The 14188-nt window shown below is 48.4% G+C and overlaps 1 protein-coding gene and 1 long non-coding RNA gene across 21 annotated transcripts in view; one reads left to right on the top strand and one right to left on the bottom strand.

Annotated features, from left to right (window-relative positions):
• The window catches only part of MSI2 (musashi RNA binding protein 2), a 433576-nt gene that overhangs the window by 269769 nt on the left and 149619 nt on the right, over positions 1 to 14188 (top strand). For all 20 annotated transcript variants that reach the window (XR_003723736.2, XR_013406457.1, XM_077970994.1 and 17 more), the window contains one exon: positions 5885 to 5933. Coding sequence is in view for 18 of the 20 variants with exons in the window: in XM_077970994.1 (XP_077827120.1) it covers positions 5885 to 5933 (49 nt within the window). In the remaining 2 variants the exon portion in view is untranslated. The remainder of the gene's footprint in view (positions 1 to 5884; positions 5934 to 14188) is intronic.
• On the bottom strand, positions 6046 to 9508 carry LOC144335531 (uncharacterized). Its single transcript, XR_013406460.1, has 2 exons — positions 8893 to 9508; positions 6046 to 8280 (listed from the first exon to the last, which is right to left on the bottom strand). It is a non-coding gene; the product is annotated as an uncharacterized LOC144335531 (long non-coding RNA).

Below are 14188 nucleotides of genomic sequence, written 5' to 3'. Positions count from 1 at the left end.
TCTGTCTTCTGATTGTAAGCTTTCTTTGTTGTTTTGGGGGCATTTTTTAGAATGAGGACCATGTATGAGTTAGCTATGGCCACAAGAATGCTGTGTAACTAACCACAAAACTTCAGGGGCAGACAGTAACTGTTTATCTCACGTGTCTGGAGTACACTTGGAGTGGTTCTGCTGATCTTGGCTGGTCTCACTTGCATGCTTTGAGGGTGACTGGCTGTCCACCTATCTAGGCTGGCCTCAGCACAGGGGAGTTGGCCCTGCTCCTTGTGCCACCCATTCTTCATCAGGCTAGCCTGGGCATGCCCTTGTCATGGTGATGGCAGAGGTGCAAGAGAGAACAAGCAGGAACTTGCAAATCCTCTTAAGGCTAGGCCCAAAACAGGCATACTCTTCCCCCCACTGCATTTTATTAGCCCTAACAAATTAAGCCCAGATTCAAGGGATGGAAGTAAACTCCACCTCTTTGGGAGAAGGACAGCAAACTCACTGAGGATAGGGTGTGAGATCATTCATATCGTCAGTCCACCATAGACCTGTGTGAGTTGTCTTTTATTTGTACTTTGGCTGATGGTTTGCAAATAGTGAATGCCTCATACATGTATGTTGCATAAAAGTAAATAAAGTTACCATCTGCTAAGTTTTCTATTCAAGATTGGATTGGCTGCACGATCTAGACATGAGTTTATCTGTTAGGTAGATCTCGACATGAGTTTATCTGTGAATAAGAGTTTATCTGTTAGAAGGAAAGTTTGTGTCATCCTAGTAGAATCTGGACTTTTCTTGCATTGGGTGCAGGGCAATTTGGTTGTCCCTCTTCTTATCATCTTTTCCATCGTGGGATCTAACCATCATCATTTTTAGGATTTTAGAATATAAACGTCTGAGAGAAGGGGAACAAAGAGAGGGAGAACTTTCCACACTGAAGTGGATCAATTGCTCCTAGATGGGAAATTTTGTTTCATGTATTGACCACTGAGTGTATGTTAAAGAGGAAGAAGCAACCTCTGCCCGGTGTCTTTAACCTTTGCTCTTGCTTCTTACCCTTACAGTAGCTCATGGAAAGAGGGGTCTCTGGGCCGGCAGCTGCATCAGCATCACCTGGGAACTTGTTAGAAATGCAAATACTACTGAATCAGTCACTCTGGCTGTGAGACCCCGGGAGATCTGTGGCTTAACAGTCCCTCTGATGATGATTCTGATGTGGATGATGTTTGAGAATCCCTGCCCCAACTCCAGCAGCCATAGAAACTAACAGATTAGGTCCCCTTTGTTGACTCTCACACACTTCTGAGGATATTACAGCATAGTCTGAACCGTGCAGTAGTCAGAAGTGTGTTCAGTACCTTCTGGTGTCAGGACATTCCCCACCAGCTCACCTAAATGTTACTTTACTTTGCTTTCTATTTTTTTGGCAGGGGCCGGGGCGGGGAGTTGTTTTTTGAGACAGGGTCTCACTCTAGCTCGGGCTAGAGTTCAGTCATGGTTCACTACAGCCTCAATCTCCCAGGCTCAAGCGATCTTACCACCTTAGCCATCTGAGTAGCTGGGACCACTGGTGTGCGCCACAATGCCTGGCTAAGTTTTTAGTTTTTTTTTTGTAGAGATGAGGTCTTGCTATATTGCCCAGGCTGGTCTCAAACTCCGGGCCTCAAGCAGTTTTCCCACCTCAGCCTCCTAAAGTGCTGGGATTACTAGACATGATCCACCATATCCAGCCTATTTTGTTCTTTCATTCACAAAGATACACCACTAAAGATGCCAGGGCCATTATCTCAAACCTGCCCCAAGTTATTACAAGGCACATCTCAAGGTTGGAATAAGCTCCTTTTCCCAAAACAGACCGGGATTCTGCCAGGACATGGGACAAATCATGCTGAGGATCAGATACCTCTTGTCCTTCTCTCTCCCTCGGGGGAGCCACTAGGCCTGCAGGTGCCCATTTTAGGTACAAAGAACTTTGTAAGGCAGGTGAGCGCATTGTCAATGTGAAGTAAGTACCAGTGTTAATCGTAAGGATGAGGGTGGTGTCCCTAGAGGGGGTGTTTCATAAGGGGTTAGAGAAACTCCTGTTCCTGGCTGGGCACGGTGGCTCACGCCTGTAATCCCAGCACTTTGGGAGGCCAGGGTGGGCGGATCACAAGGTCAGGAGTTCGAGACCAGCCTGACCAACATGGTGAAACCTCCTCTCTACTAAAAATACAAAAATTAGCTGGGCATGGTGGCACGTGCCTGTAATCCCAGCTACTTAGGAGGCTGAGGCAGGAGAATCGCTTGAACCCGGGAGGCGGGGGTTGCAGTGAGCCAAAATCACGCCATTGCACTCCAGCCTGGGTGACAGAACGAGACTCTGTCTCAAAAAAAAAAAAAAAAGAAAAAGAAAGAAAAAAGAAAAACTCGTATTCCCAGCTTCCCCTAAGCTTTTGGGCTCTCCTAGCATCTTGAATGAGGCCTGGCCTGTGTGTTCATGTTGATGAGTCTTCATAGCCCCCTGATCTACCTGGGTTGTGTGTGTGTGTGTGTGTGTGTGTGTGTGTGTGTGTGAGAGAGAGAGAGAGAGAGAGAGAGAGACAGAGAGAGAGGGAGACAGAGACAAAGACCGAGACCACGAGAGTTATCAGCTTGCTGGCTCTGGGTTGAATACCAGTTACCTTAACTGTGCCCCTTATTTTCCCTTGACTCACACAAGCCGCTTCTGTTTGATTCACATAGAACCGTGAGAAACAGTCTCGTATGTGAGGCTGTGTTTTTCATTCTATTCAGTCTTTGTATATTCAAATTCTTCTAGTTTCAGCTCTTGCTGTTCTGCCAGATTTCCATCGCATTGATGGCTTCTCTGAATTAATAAGTGTTTTGCAATTGCTGAAAAGTTTTCTACCCCCAAGCACTGGGACTTATCCATATTGATTTTCTTTCCCTTTCTCTTTCCTCTCTAGCTCCTTCTTAGACGTTGTATTTTGTAACGTGTTAATAGAATTTTTCGTTCGCCCTGAGACTTTATCTATTCAGGAGGTCTTTGCGAGCCCCATTGTACAGCGGGACTACAGAGGAAAGAGCTCTATTCTTTACGACAATGGTTGCCCTAAAAACATATACAGATCCTCCCCCACGCTCACCAGGGTGGAGCGAATGTTGAGAGGGCAGTATTAGAAAACGTCCAAACTTAGGAAGGAAAAGGGGAGCCAATTATGCACTGTTGAAAGGAGGTTTTGAAAATACATTAAAAAAAAAAAAAAAATCCCAAACATTTATTTCCTAAGGGACTCCGAGTCCCAGTACCAAAACGTGGCCAGCACAGAAGGGTGGCTGTTTTCCTTACTGTTAGGCATTTTCAGTTCAAAATAAGGATTTGGCAAACATCTTGGAAAATATGGAGATGGGTGCAAAACAGATGTCACATTTACCTGCGTGATACCCGGCAGGCCTCACCCCCCACCCACCCACACCCCAGGCGTTCGCATTCCTATCGAGTCCCAGGGTCTGAGTCTGAGATACCATATGCTCGAGTGTGACTGCTCTGTGTACAAACACACCAGTTGATCTTATGGTGATTTTGCGTGTGTGGTGCATGGGAGGCGGAACGGCTGTTGTGTATGTGGCCCCAGCAGGTACCTGTGGGGGGCTCTTGAAGCCCGCCCAAAAGGAGTTTGTCCTGCCTTGGATGGGCATGGGGACAGGGTGGTGAAGGAACACCTGTTTTAAGGGATCTCCAAACTAGCCTTGCCCACTCCCACCATCCTGGTGCCTGGGAGAGAGAGGGCAGCTCCCTGCTGGAGGAGCCACCATGCCAGGCCATTTGCCTCCCAGTAACTGACTTCAGAAATGGGGAGCAGAAGGGGAAGGCCCCGGGAGCCTGTTTGTTCAGGTTTGGTTGCCTAGCAACAAAAGGGGGCCCTGACTTGAGAAGAGATTTTTAAGCCAGGCCATTCTCTTTGAGGTTTATGACCGGCTTGCCTACCCCCATCTTCCATTCTTACCTTGACTTTGCTCTTCCTCCTATTATATTTGATCGCATCTAGAAAAATACATTTGATTTGTCTGCAGGCACCATTTTAAACCTCGGTTTATTGCTTTGCCCAGTGTCTTCTCCTCCATTGGAGATTGTAGTCTGGGAGGAGTGAGGCATGAATAGCCCACGACTGCTTTTCTCAAAGGGATTAGCGCCGGCCCCCAAGCTCATTTGTGAGCCTTTGAGTGCACATCAACGGTGCTCGGTCCTTCTCAGCCACAGGCACACAGTGAAATTGCTCTGAGGACAGGGCCTCCCCGTTAACAGTTTTACCCACCCACAGCCACACGGGTTGGGTTGTGTTTTTACCGTCAACCTTGAGCACAGAGTGAATGAAGAGAGTAGGCTGCACGCTGGTCAGACCAGGTGCCCTCCCCCGGTGAGCAGCTGAAGGGTGAGGACAAACGCCTGTGCTAAAGATGTGTACTCTGTGGGATAAAGGAGTGGGTCATAAATACTCATAAAAGGAGTGTATTCCAGAGCGGAATCTGGTTCATTCAGTGTGAGTTCCTTGAGCTCTCTGTGGGAGTTAAGTGTGGACCCTGAAATCTTATTGCCAGAAATATCCAGAAGGGGTTACAGGATGCGTGGGAGGGGTCTGGAAGGGATTAGCAAGAGAGACAGAGGATGCCTTTGGTATTTTATTATGTTCTTCTCTTTGATGTTTTTAAAAAGGTCCTAGCATCAATATATTTGTTTGCTGGTACTGCCATAATAAAGTAACGCAGATTGGAGGGCTAAAACAACAGAAATGTACTTTTTCACAGTTCTGGAGGCTAGAAGTTCAAGATCAAGGTGTGGCGGGGTTGCTTTCTTCTGAGGCCTCTCTCCTTGGCTTGCAGATGGCCCGTTCTTCTCCCTGCGTCAGCACATGGTCTTCCCTGTTTGTGTTTGTGTCCTAATCTCTTCTGATAAGGACATCAGTCATATTGGATCAGGGACCACCCTAATGATCTCATTTTAAATTAATTACTTCTTTGAAGAACCTCTCTCCAAATACAGTCACATTTTGAGGTGATAAGGATTAGAACTTCAACTCTGAATTTTGGGAGACAGTTGAGCCCATAACAATCAGGATGTTCAAGCTTCATTGTGTATCACTAAAAACAATTCATATATCCATTAGAAGGGCAATAATTAAGAAAGCTATGGCTTCTTACGCTGGGAAATATGCATCGGTCAAGATAGTATACATGATATACTAACCTGGGAATTGTTTGCCATGTTGTAATGTCGCGGGTTAACAAAAGGAAAAATTCTATATACTATATGATTTAAACTATATTGAAATAGGTGTAGTTTTTACTTTCTTAAAAAAAAAAAAAAAAAACAACTCTAGGCCCAGAGCAGTGGCTCACACCTCTAATCTCAGTGCTTTGAGAGGCTGTGGCAGGAGGATCACTTGAGCCCAGGAGTTCAAGACCAGCCTGAGCAACACGGTGGGACCCTGTCTCTAAAAATAAATAAATAAATAATTACAATAAAAATAATAAAAATAAAAATAGCTGGGCATGTTGTAGTTCCAGCTGCTCAGGAGGCTGAGGCAGGAGGATCACTTGAGCTCAGGTGGTCAAGGCTACAGTGAGCCATGATGGTGCCACTGCACTCTAGCCTGGGTGACAGAGTGAGACCCTGTCTCCAAAAATAAAAAGCAGACCCTGAAGGGAACTATATAAGATATTAACTGTAATTGTGTGGGGTGGAAAGGCCACTAATTTTTTTTTTCTTTCTACTTTTTTGCATTTTCAGATATTTTTTGATAAGCAACTATTACTTCTATAATGGAAACTACCCCCTCACCCCTCCCCCATGCATATAATGTTTTGTGTACTTTCTTAAAATTCCTAAAGCAACCTTTATTCTATATTTGTTTTGCAGGTGGAAGATGCAATGCTGATGTTTGATAAAACTACTAACAGGCACAGAGGTAAGATTACCCCAGTGTAAGAGGGTTGAGTTCACCCTGTCCTGGCCTCTCTCTCTGTCATCCCCAGTCCCACTGACAAAAGATCCAGTGAGAGTCCGGAGTCAAGCAGGTAGAGGTGACCATCCTTTGAAGATCTTTATTCACAGAGGGTTCCAGTAGCACGAAGAGTTCCAGAACTGGATAGTTGGAAAACCATTTCCTTCTGGCTTGGGAACTCCTGTTTGGTTATGCAGCCATCCCCAGCACACCCATTCAGATATACCTCTCTAATCCCGCCTTTCTTGGTCCCTGGCTAACCTTGGCACTAAGCGATCCAAGGGGAAATTATTCACAGCAGTGACTCAATTGAGTTATCAATTTGCATTGAAGGAGGTTCTTTAGGAGCAGACTGTCAATCTAAAGAGCCAAAAAATCAAAATAAAACTTTGTAGGTTCGTTGGGTATGTAGCGATTACAGCCTTGGGAATGCCCCGTGGGGCCTCTGGAATGTGTAGAGGGCATCTGCACTTAATTGTACTTTTCCCTGTGCTGCTTCTGTCCTGTCCACTTTACAAAAAACGGATCTTGACCTGGAGTCTATGAACCTCTGAAATGACATGCAAAATGTTGTATGTTTATACTTTTCTTGGGTGAAGATCCCTAGGTTTGGACAAATTCTCAAAAGGGTCTCCGGCCCTGCCCTTAGTCTCTTCCTTCCCCAAAAAGAACACATTAAATTTATTGCTTTGAACAGAAAAGTTGGAGGCATCTAGAAAAGTCCTCCCTGGAGGTAGCAGAGTCAAAGGAGGTGATGACTTAGCGTTCTGTTCTCCGGAAGCTCAGGTTTCTGGGGTTCATATTAACAGGGTGTTAATGAGCAGAGCTTCCTAAGGGGGTGGCAGGAAGTGGTGTGCTGGTGCCCTTGAGGGAGGGAGCCTGCGAGTGAGCAGCATTTCCTTGCCACTTGGATTGCATTTAGATGTTTCCTGTGTTGTTTACATTCCTGCTGTCACCTGTGATTAGAAGCAGTTACCCAGCGCTGACTGTATGTCTTTCCTGTTTGGAGAAGGCAGAGTGAGTGAAAGGCAAGAACGAGTGGAGTGGGAATCGTTGCTGGAGGGGCTGGGAGAAGGAGGGGGATATCCTGAGTGCGCCTGGTAATCTGGCTTCGAATGCATCCCTCTACAGCATCCTCAGAACGGGAGAGTTGAGCGTTGGGTGCATAACAGTGGTGTCAAGTGGTATTTATGGAGGGAAGAGATGGCAGGGGGTGGAGGGTGGGGAGCAGTGGAGAAGCAGGGAGAGAAAGGAGGGGCTTGCAGGTGTGGAATGATCGGCTTTGTCCACCGCATTGCTGGGGAGTGAGAGCCCAGAGAGTGAGATGGAGTTGGTGCCCGTGGTGGGTAATTCAGGGTTATCCTCCATCGTCATCCACTTTCTGTCGATCTAGCTTTATGGTTTCCAAGCCCGACTTGCAGATGCATCTCCTAATGTGACCTTCGCAGCAGCCCCCGGAGGGTTGTTGTGACATTGGGAAAAATCACTTAACTTCTTTATGCCTCAGTTTATTCATCTGTAGGATGGGGGTAATCATAGAACCTCCTCACAGGATTGCTTGGAGAGTGTAATGCCAAGCAGCTAGTCAGTTGTGCATAAATCTTACCTCTTATTATTAGCATTATCATCACCTCCATCTGGTTGTCAAAATAACCAAGGCTCAGAGGAGGCAACTGAGAGACCCAGAGCTGAGCAGGGTCTCAGGACTGTTGATTTCGAATTCTGCTTTCTCTGCTGTGTCCAGATGGTATTGCGTTTGTTAAAAGGAGCACTGCTGGCTGTTTATTTTCTGGTGGGTGATGCCCATTTGAATTTGGCACCTGGTGTTCAGTGTTAGAATTCATAATCCTGGGAGATTCCAGAGTTGCCCCCAGGTGCTACTGTTGTCCTTTTAGTTTGCAAATCAATGAAAGTATTTTTTGATCTGCTGTGTGTCAAGCCCTGTGATGGGGGCTCACACTGGTATCGTCTCATTAACTCTCAGAGCTGGGCAGGGAGAGGACTGGTCATGGTAGAGGTGGGTTTGAAACGCAGGACTTTGGACTTCTGGGTGGAGGCCCAGAGGATGTGCCAGGAAAAGTTCTCTATTTTTAACCAGATCCCTGTTGCTGTGGGTGAAGCCTCTTCCCTTTTTCCAAAAGGGAGAAAAGAAGGTGCTGGGCCGCAGAGATGATGGGGTGGCGGTTCGTCTGGGATGGGCACGGGAAGAGTGTGTTGCCCGTTGTGAGGTGGAGGACGGTCTGTTGGAGGGCCCGCTGCTCAGAGTGGCTTTGGGACGTCATTGTTGGCTCTCCAGGAGTCCTGGTGGGCACTGGCAGGAAGGAGCATGGGCAGGGCCTTGGTGCATGCACACTCCTGCCCCCAACCAAGCCAGGACCTCTGCGAGCACCCTCGGACCTGCCAGAGGTGAAGATGCCTGCAGTGGGGGCAGGACCAACTCTAAAATGTGTGGTGCCCAGAACTAGAGGAAAGGCAGGGCCTCCTATTCAAAGATGATTGAGAAGCTGGCCTGAGGGGCTGCAGCCTGTGGAGGGGGGATACATGCCAGGAAACCTCAGCAGGAGAGAGCCGTCATCCCACTGCCCTCCCTCTCATCCAGCGCCCTCCCACTCCGCGTTGCTGTTTCTGTGTGGTTGGGAGCACCGGCCCATACCCATGTCCCACCCCCTCAAGATACCTGAGGAGGCATTTCTCTTTGAACTGGGTGCTAAAGCTGGTGTAATACTTCACTGCATTTAGAACATTTAAGGGAGTGAAAAGAAAATTGTTTTTTAAAAAGAAGAACATATCACAGCAGAGGCACAGATCATGTATGTGGAGGGAGCCAGCCGCACATCTGTGGCCTGATGGAGTGTGCATTTGGAATCAGGTGATAAGCACAAGGAAATAAAATCCTCATGCAGCCACCTTGCCCCAACCTTACCTTCACCTCCTTGGTTCCTGCTGTCCATGATCTTATCAAGACGAAAGTGCTGTAGTGGCAGAAGTTGAGGACATCTCCCTGGCTGGTGCCACCTCCTGCTCTCTTCTTAAAGAGACCCAGACAATCGACCCAGAGTTGTTGTCACAGCACATGCTTGGCACTTGTCCTCAGACTCCTAGCCCAGCCCTGTGGGGCGGCCTCGGGCCTCAACTCATCCTCACCCCAGGAATTTTGACAGCTACCTGTGTGTCCTTGGAGCTGTGTGACATGAGCTGTGTGACAGTTGCTGCTCAGGGATAACCACAGGGAACTGGGCTTAACATCTGATGAGCGTCAGGTGGGCCAGGCTCCCAGGCCCCATTCGGTCTCCACTTGCTGTTAGGAGCCACAGGTCAGAGCAGAATTTGCACTCTTTGCTCCCACCGGTCACCTCCTGTCCCTGCTCCCTGTTGGTCTCTGTTGGGGCAGGGATGCCCTCAGTTCCATCTGCACGGCGGCAGCTTGTATCTCCCATCCACAGGAGCACCAGCCTGGGCCTCACTAGCGCCACGGGAGAGAACCCGGGACCTAGGAGAGAATGAGCCTCCTGCAATGTATGTCTTCCACCCTGCAGGCAGGAAGAGGGTGCCGCGTTCAGTCTGTGACTCCCAGTGGGTGGAACCCTGGAGATGTGGGGGCTCTCACCTTTCTCCTTACAGGCAGGGCTTCCTCCAGCTTCTGCTGCTCCCATGACATTTTTCCTGGGGCACGTTCCCTAACTCTCTGAGCATCTCAGGTTCTTCCTCTAAAAAATAAGAGACCTGGGATTGATGAGCCCCAGGACCTGAAGTATGTTTCTGGCCTTTAGCTTTTTAACTGTGAGAATGTTCAAGATGAATTCCTTTGCTATTTGTGTGAGTACGGAGGGAGTGAGCAGTTGTTGCAGCTTGGGTTCCCTGGGAAGCAACTCTAGGAAGGGATTAGCAAGTGGGAGGCTTATCCAGAAGTGCTGTTGATCAGGAGAGGGCAGAGGCAGAAGCTGACTTGAGATGCCCTTCTGCAATGGGGTGGTCCTTCAGGGGTCGCCAGCTGGGGGTGGGAGTGGCATCCTTGATGCCTGCACGCTGGCCTGTCATCGGGTACAGCTCACCCCGTGAGGCTGATGTGACCTGGGCTTTCCCCGGGGAAATCCTGGAGGGGACTTCCAGCTGGGGACTGTCTTCCAGCAGCACTCCCAGCAGCTGGGAAAGAGGTCCTTCATTCCTGAAGGGGATCTAAGCATCCTGACGCAGCACCCACTGTGATGGTGTGGGGAGTTCTGTTGCTTTCTAAGCAGGCCATGTTAGCAATCTTGATAGAAACAGCCAACACTTTCTGAGCACTTACACACCAAGTGCTTAGCACAGTGCTGGCACCTACCATTGAATCTTGATGACAAACAGCCATAGGTGAACCGAGCTGCCCAGAGTCACACACTGGTCAAAGCAGAGCTTGGACATAAACCCAGCCTGTCTGACCCGGAGCTCAGGCTCTTACACTCTGCAGCATTGAGCAAGGCAACTGGTTAAAGCAGAGGAGTTGGTCATTTTAAGGGTTTAGTATTTCCCCATTTTGTGTCCTTCTCCACACCAGCCTTCTTGCTGGATGACCATGCTCCTCCATTTCCACTTGGAGAAACTAAGGCACGTAAGTTTGAAATATTGCACAGCAGATTCCTGCAGCCAGATAAGGAGCAGAGCTATAGTTAAAACCTGGATGCCAGCCGGTGCCGTGACTCACATCTGTAATCCCAGCACTTTGGGAGGCCGAGGCGGGTGGATCACCTGAGGTCAGGAATTCGAGACCAGCCTGGCCAACATGGTGAAACCCCGTCTCTACTAAAAATACAAAAATTAGCCGGGTGTGGTAGTGGGTGCCTCCTGAAATCCCAGCTACCCAGGAGGCTGAGGCCGGAGAATCACTTGAATCCAGGAGGCGGAGGTTGCAGTGAGCCAAGATTGCGCCATTGCCCTCCAGCCTGGGCAACAAGAGTGAAACTCTGTCTCACGAAAAATAAAACAAAAACCTGGATGCCTCCCTTGGCCCTGTCCCTCACTTCATTTCCTGGCCTTCCATACAATGATCTGTGCCTGGGGGAGAGGAGAATGGTGGCTTTCCAGTTTTCTCAGTCACTTCATTTGCTCTCTGAAAGTTGTTAGAGGTGGTCTGGAAAACACTGGGCTGATCGTCAATGGATTTAATCATTAGGAGGGGGAAGTTTGTTGCTTTATCCTTGTAAAAGTCAGATAAGATCTTGGACTCAAGGCATTAAGTATTGATCCCAAGGTGGGGCTGGAGGGGAGGGACAGGGAGGGCAGAGGCAACAAGGTGCTGTCCTTCCAGTTTGTTCTGTTGTTGGCAGGAGGCTGTAGACAGCCAGCGGGAGGGAGGGGGGAAGGGTGCAGTGGCCAGCTGTCTCTCCAGTGTCCCCACAACCTCAGCCCTGATGGAGAAAGTGGAATGCGGGCATGTTGCTTGCTGAAATGATCTCACACTCACCTCCTTATGGGGGAAGGGAGCGCTCCCCATTGTGAGGGTCACTGTAGAGGAACCTCAGCTGTCCTTCCCTCCAATTTCAGGACCCTGGGTTCCTGAGCCCTGCACAGCTGGGTTCCTCCAGGGAAGATCGCCATGGTTGAGGCCTAGTTGAAAGCAGGTGAGGAGTCTCTGAAGCTAATCCCATAGCCTGGTGAGAGAGTGGTTTCTGGCAGAGGACATCCCTGTGGCCTTCATTACCCAGCAGGCCTGCTTGCCCTGGGACATTGCCAGAGGCAAAGGAACAGGAGACACTGGGAGAGAAATAAAGCTTCGTGTGATGGATGACTCTTCTCCCAGCAGTTAGCAGTTGCTTATTAAATGCAATGCTAATGTCTTTGGAGAGGAGTAACAGCCCTGAGACCCCCTGGAAGCCGGTGGGATGGTTTTGTGCGCCCCAGCGAGCACCATCAGTGTCAGGCCTCTTGGACTGAGAGGGTCCTTTCCCAGAGTGGCTGCGGTTTATCCCAGTTCCTGGGCTGGAAAGGCGCAGTGGTAGGGGATCCAGCCAGAGGGAGGAGCATCCAGGCAGGTGGCCTGAGAGCTTGGGTTCTTCCAGGCGCTTGCTCAGTCTCTGTCCCAAAAAGCAGTTGGCCGAAGTTTAAGGTCTTTGTAATCAGTTTATTTATTTAAATGGTGCCAGTAAGATGTAACTTAAGCTGTGATAGAAGATAATGCTTTCCTAAGGAGGAAAAACAGCCCTTAATGTCTTGAATACCTGCCAGACACTCACTTTTGAAATGACCTCTGAAGTCCAGATTGACTCTTTTATGTACGATATATAAAGATGCTTAAGAATTGCACTGTAATTATTTGTTTATTGGTGTCTATTTCTCAAAAAAAAAAAAAAGGGAGGGGCATAGAAAAAGAGTTTCACAAAGGTATAGGTTACATTTTAAAATAATTTAAAGCATTGCTTCACTTGTAGGTATGGCATGTCAGATATAATGTATGCATGTCCTTCCTAATGAGAGTCTAACATTCTGACTTTATTTACCTAGGGAAGAATGTTGGGACAGTATAAGCTGTAGATGTGACTTTGTAGGATGGAGAAAGAAGTGTGTTTGACAAAAACGATCAGATTCTCTGGCCGGAAAGCGCACAGTCTAAGAAGGGTTGTTGGAGGGAGTCGAAAGTATGATAAGGATGTGTAGAATCACAGCTGGTGATGACACTTTCACTGATGTGACAGGAGGGCAGCCTGCAAAAGATTGGCTCCCACGCTGCCCTCGGTTGGAATCTGGAGCAGGATTTGCTGCTTGTCTTCCCTACTGGAATTTTACCAGTAGTATTTTCCCCACCTCTCAAATCTGCTGTTAGCTTTTTACTAATTGCTGATGGTGCTAAGGACCCATCAAACCCTCCCCCAAGTCTGAGATGTGTTAAGGGGTTTATGGGAAGCCTGTAAACCAACAGTTGGTCAGTATTGGTATTGATCCTATTTCTGCACCAGGATTAGAAGCCACTTGACAAGAAAGCGGACAGTCTGTCATAGACCACCATCAACAGCCAGGGTTCCTGGCTGCCCAGAGCTTTCAGTTTAGTCCGTAGTGTGATGTAACATGCCAGCTGGGTTCTCTTATGTAAGTTCAGGGTCCTAGATGGGGTTAGATGAAATCCAGTTCTCTTTCCAGAGTGGACCATTGTCGGGTGGCGGAGGGTGGGGTAGGGGGGCAACTGTTTAAGAAAGACATTGACCAACAGGAGTCTAGGAGAGAATGGTGAGAATGGGGTAGAAACTCAATATGATTGAGTCTCCTCTGGTCCAGCTTGGGTAAAGAGGCCTTGAGGGGAGCAGAGAGCTGTGATGTGGTCATGCATTGCTGCCTTTGGGTACTTAAAGAGATTCTGCTGGAAAAGAGTTCTGTGTAGCCTCAAAGTTGGGCACACTTGAGTTAGAACAAGGAAGAATCGCCCAGTCCGACAGTGACAATAAGAGGACAGCCATTGCCTCTCTGCCAGATTCTCCAAACCCAAGGTTCTGTGCCTCCAGCTGGGCTCATTCTAAAGCTGGGACTGTGTGAGGGGGTGGGGATGCTGCGTGCCCACCGTGAGGGGCACACCCGCCTCTTCACTCCCTTGCAGGGCTGTATCCCCAGGCCCTGTAACCTTGCAGCAACGGAGGGCAAAGGAAGGGGGTGGGATAGTCAGCCCACCCTTTGCCATCTTTCAGAGACCAGCCCTGGAGCTGTCTGCACATTTTATTTTCTCGTTAAATAAACACCATTAGCCTTCCTGAGAAATTGGTGCAAACATGACCTCGCAAATAACCAATTAAAAGGGTAGGGTTGAAGGGGAATGTGAATTTGAAAACATGTAGAGGAGGCCATTAAAGATTCCTGTAGAATCTGGCAACATCGATCCGAGACCTTAATTTTATTTCTGACAGGAAAGCAAGGAGTGTGCTTTAATTTTTTTTTTTTCCCCCTGAGCTAACTCAATTCCGGAAGCGCCCATTCCGGCGCTGTCTCTTGAGATATTAATCAACACAGTAGCTTGGTTTCTGTTCACCTGCTTTTCTTTGGAGACACGGAGTAATACAAAGCCCTCAACTTCCTAGCAACAGGGCTGGGGGACAGGGTGCCCAGGGCGAGAGGGAACTTGCAAAGCCAGTGGGAATTTGGTACCGGGATGAGCTGTGCTTTTTTGGCCAAAATATAAATCTTAAACTTCTTTCCTTTGGAATAAAAGCCCTGGCACCAAAAGGGTGGTGACCTAATAGGTCTTCCTGCCTCCCCCTGCT

This window comes from Macaca mulatta, chromosome 16, assembly GCF_049350105.2.
Source record: "Macaca mulatta isolate MMU2019108-1 chromosome 16, T2T-MMU8v2.0, whole genome shotgun sequence".
In the NCBI taxonomy this organism is placed as follows: Eukaryota; Metazoa; Chordata; class Mammalia; order Primates; family Cercopithecidae; genus Macaca; species Macaca mulatta.
This window is presented reverse-complemented; position numbering and strand designations above follow the sequence as displayed.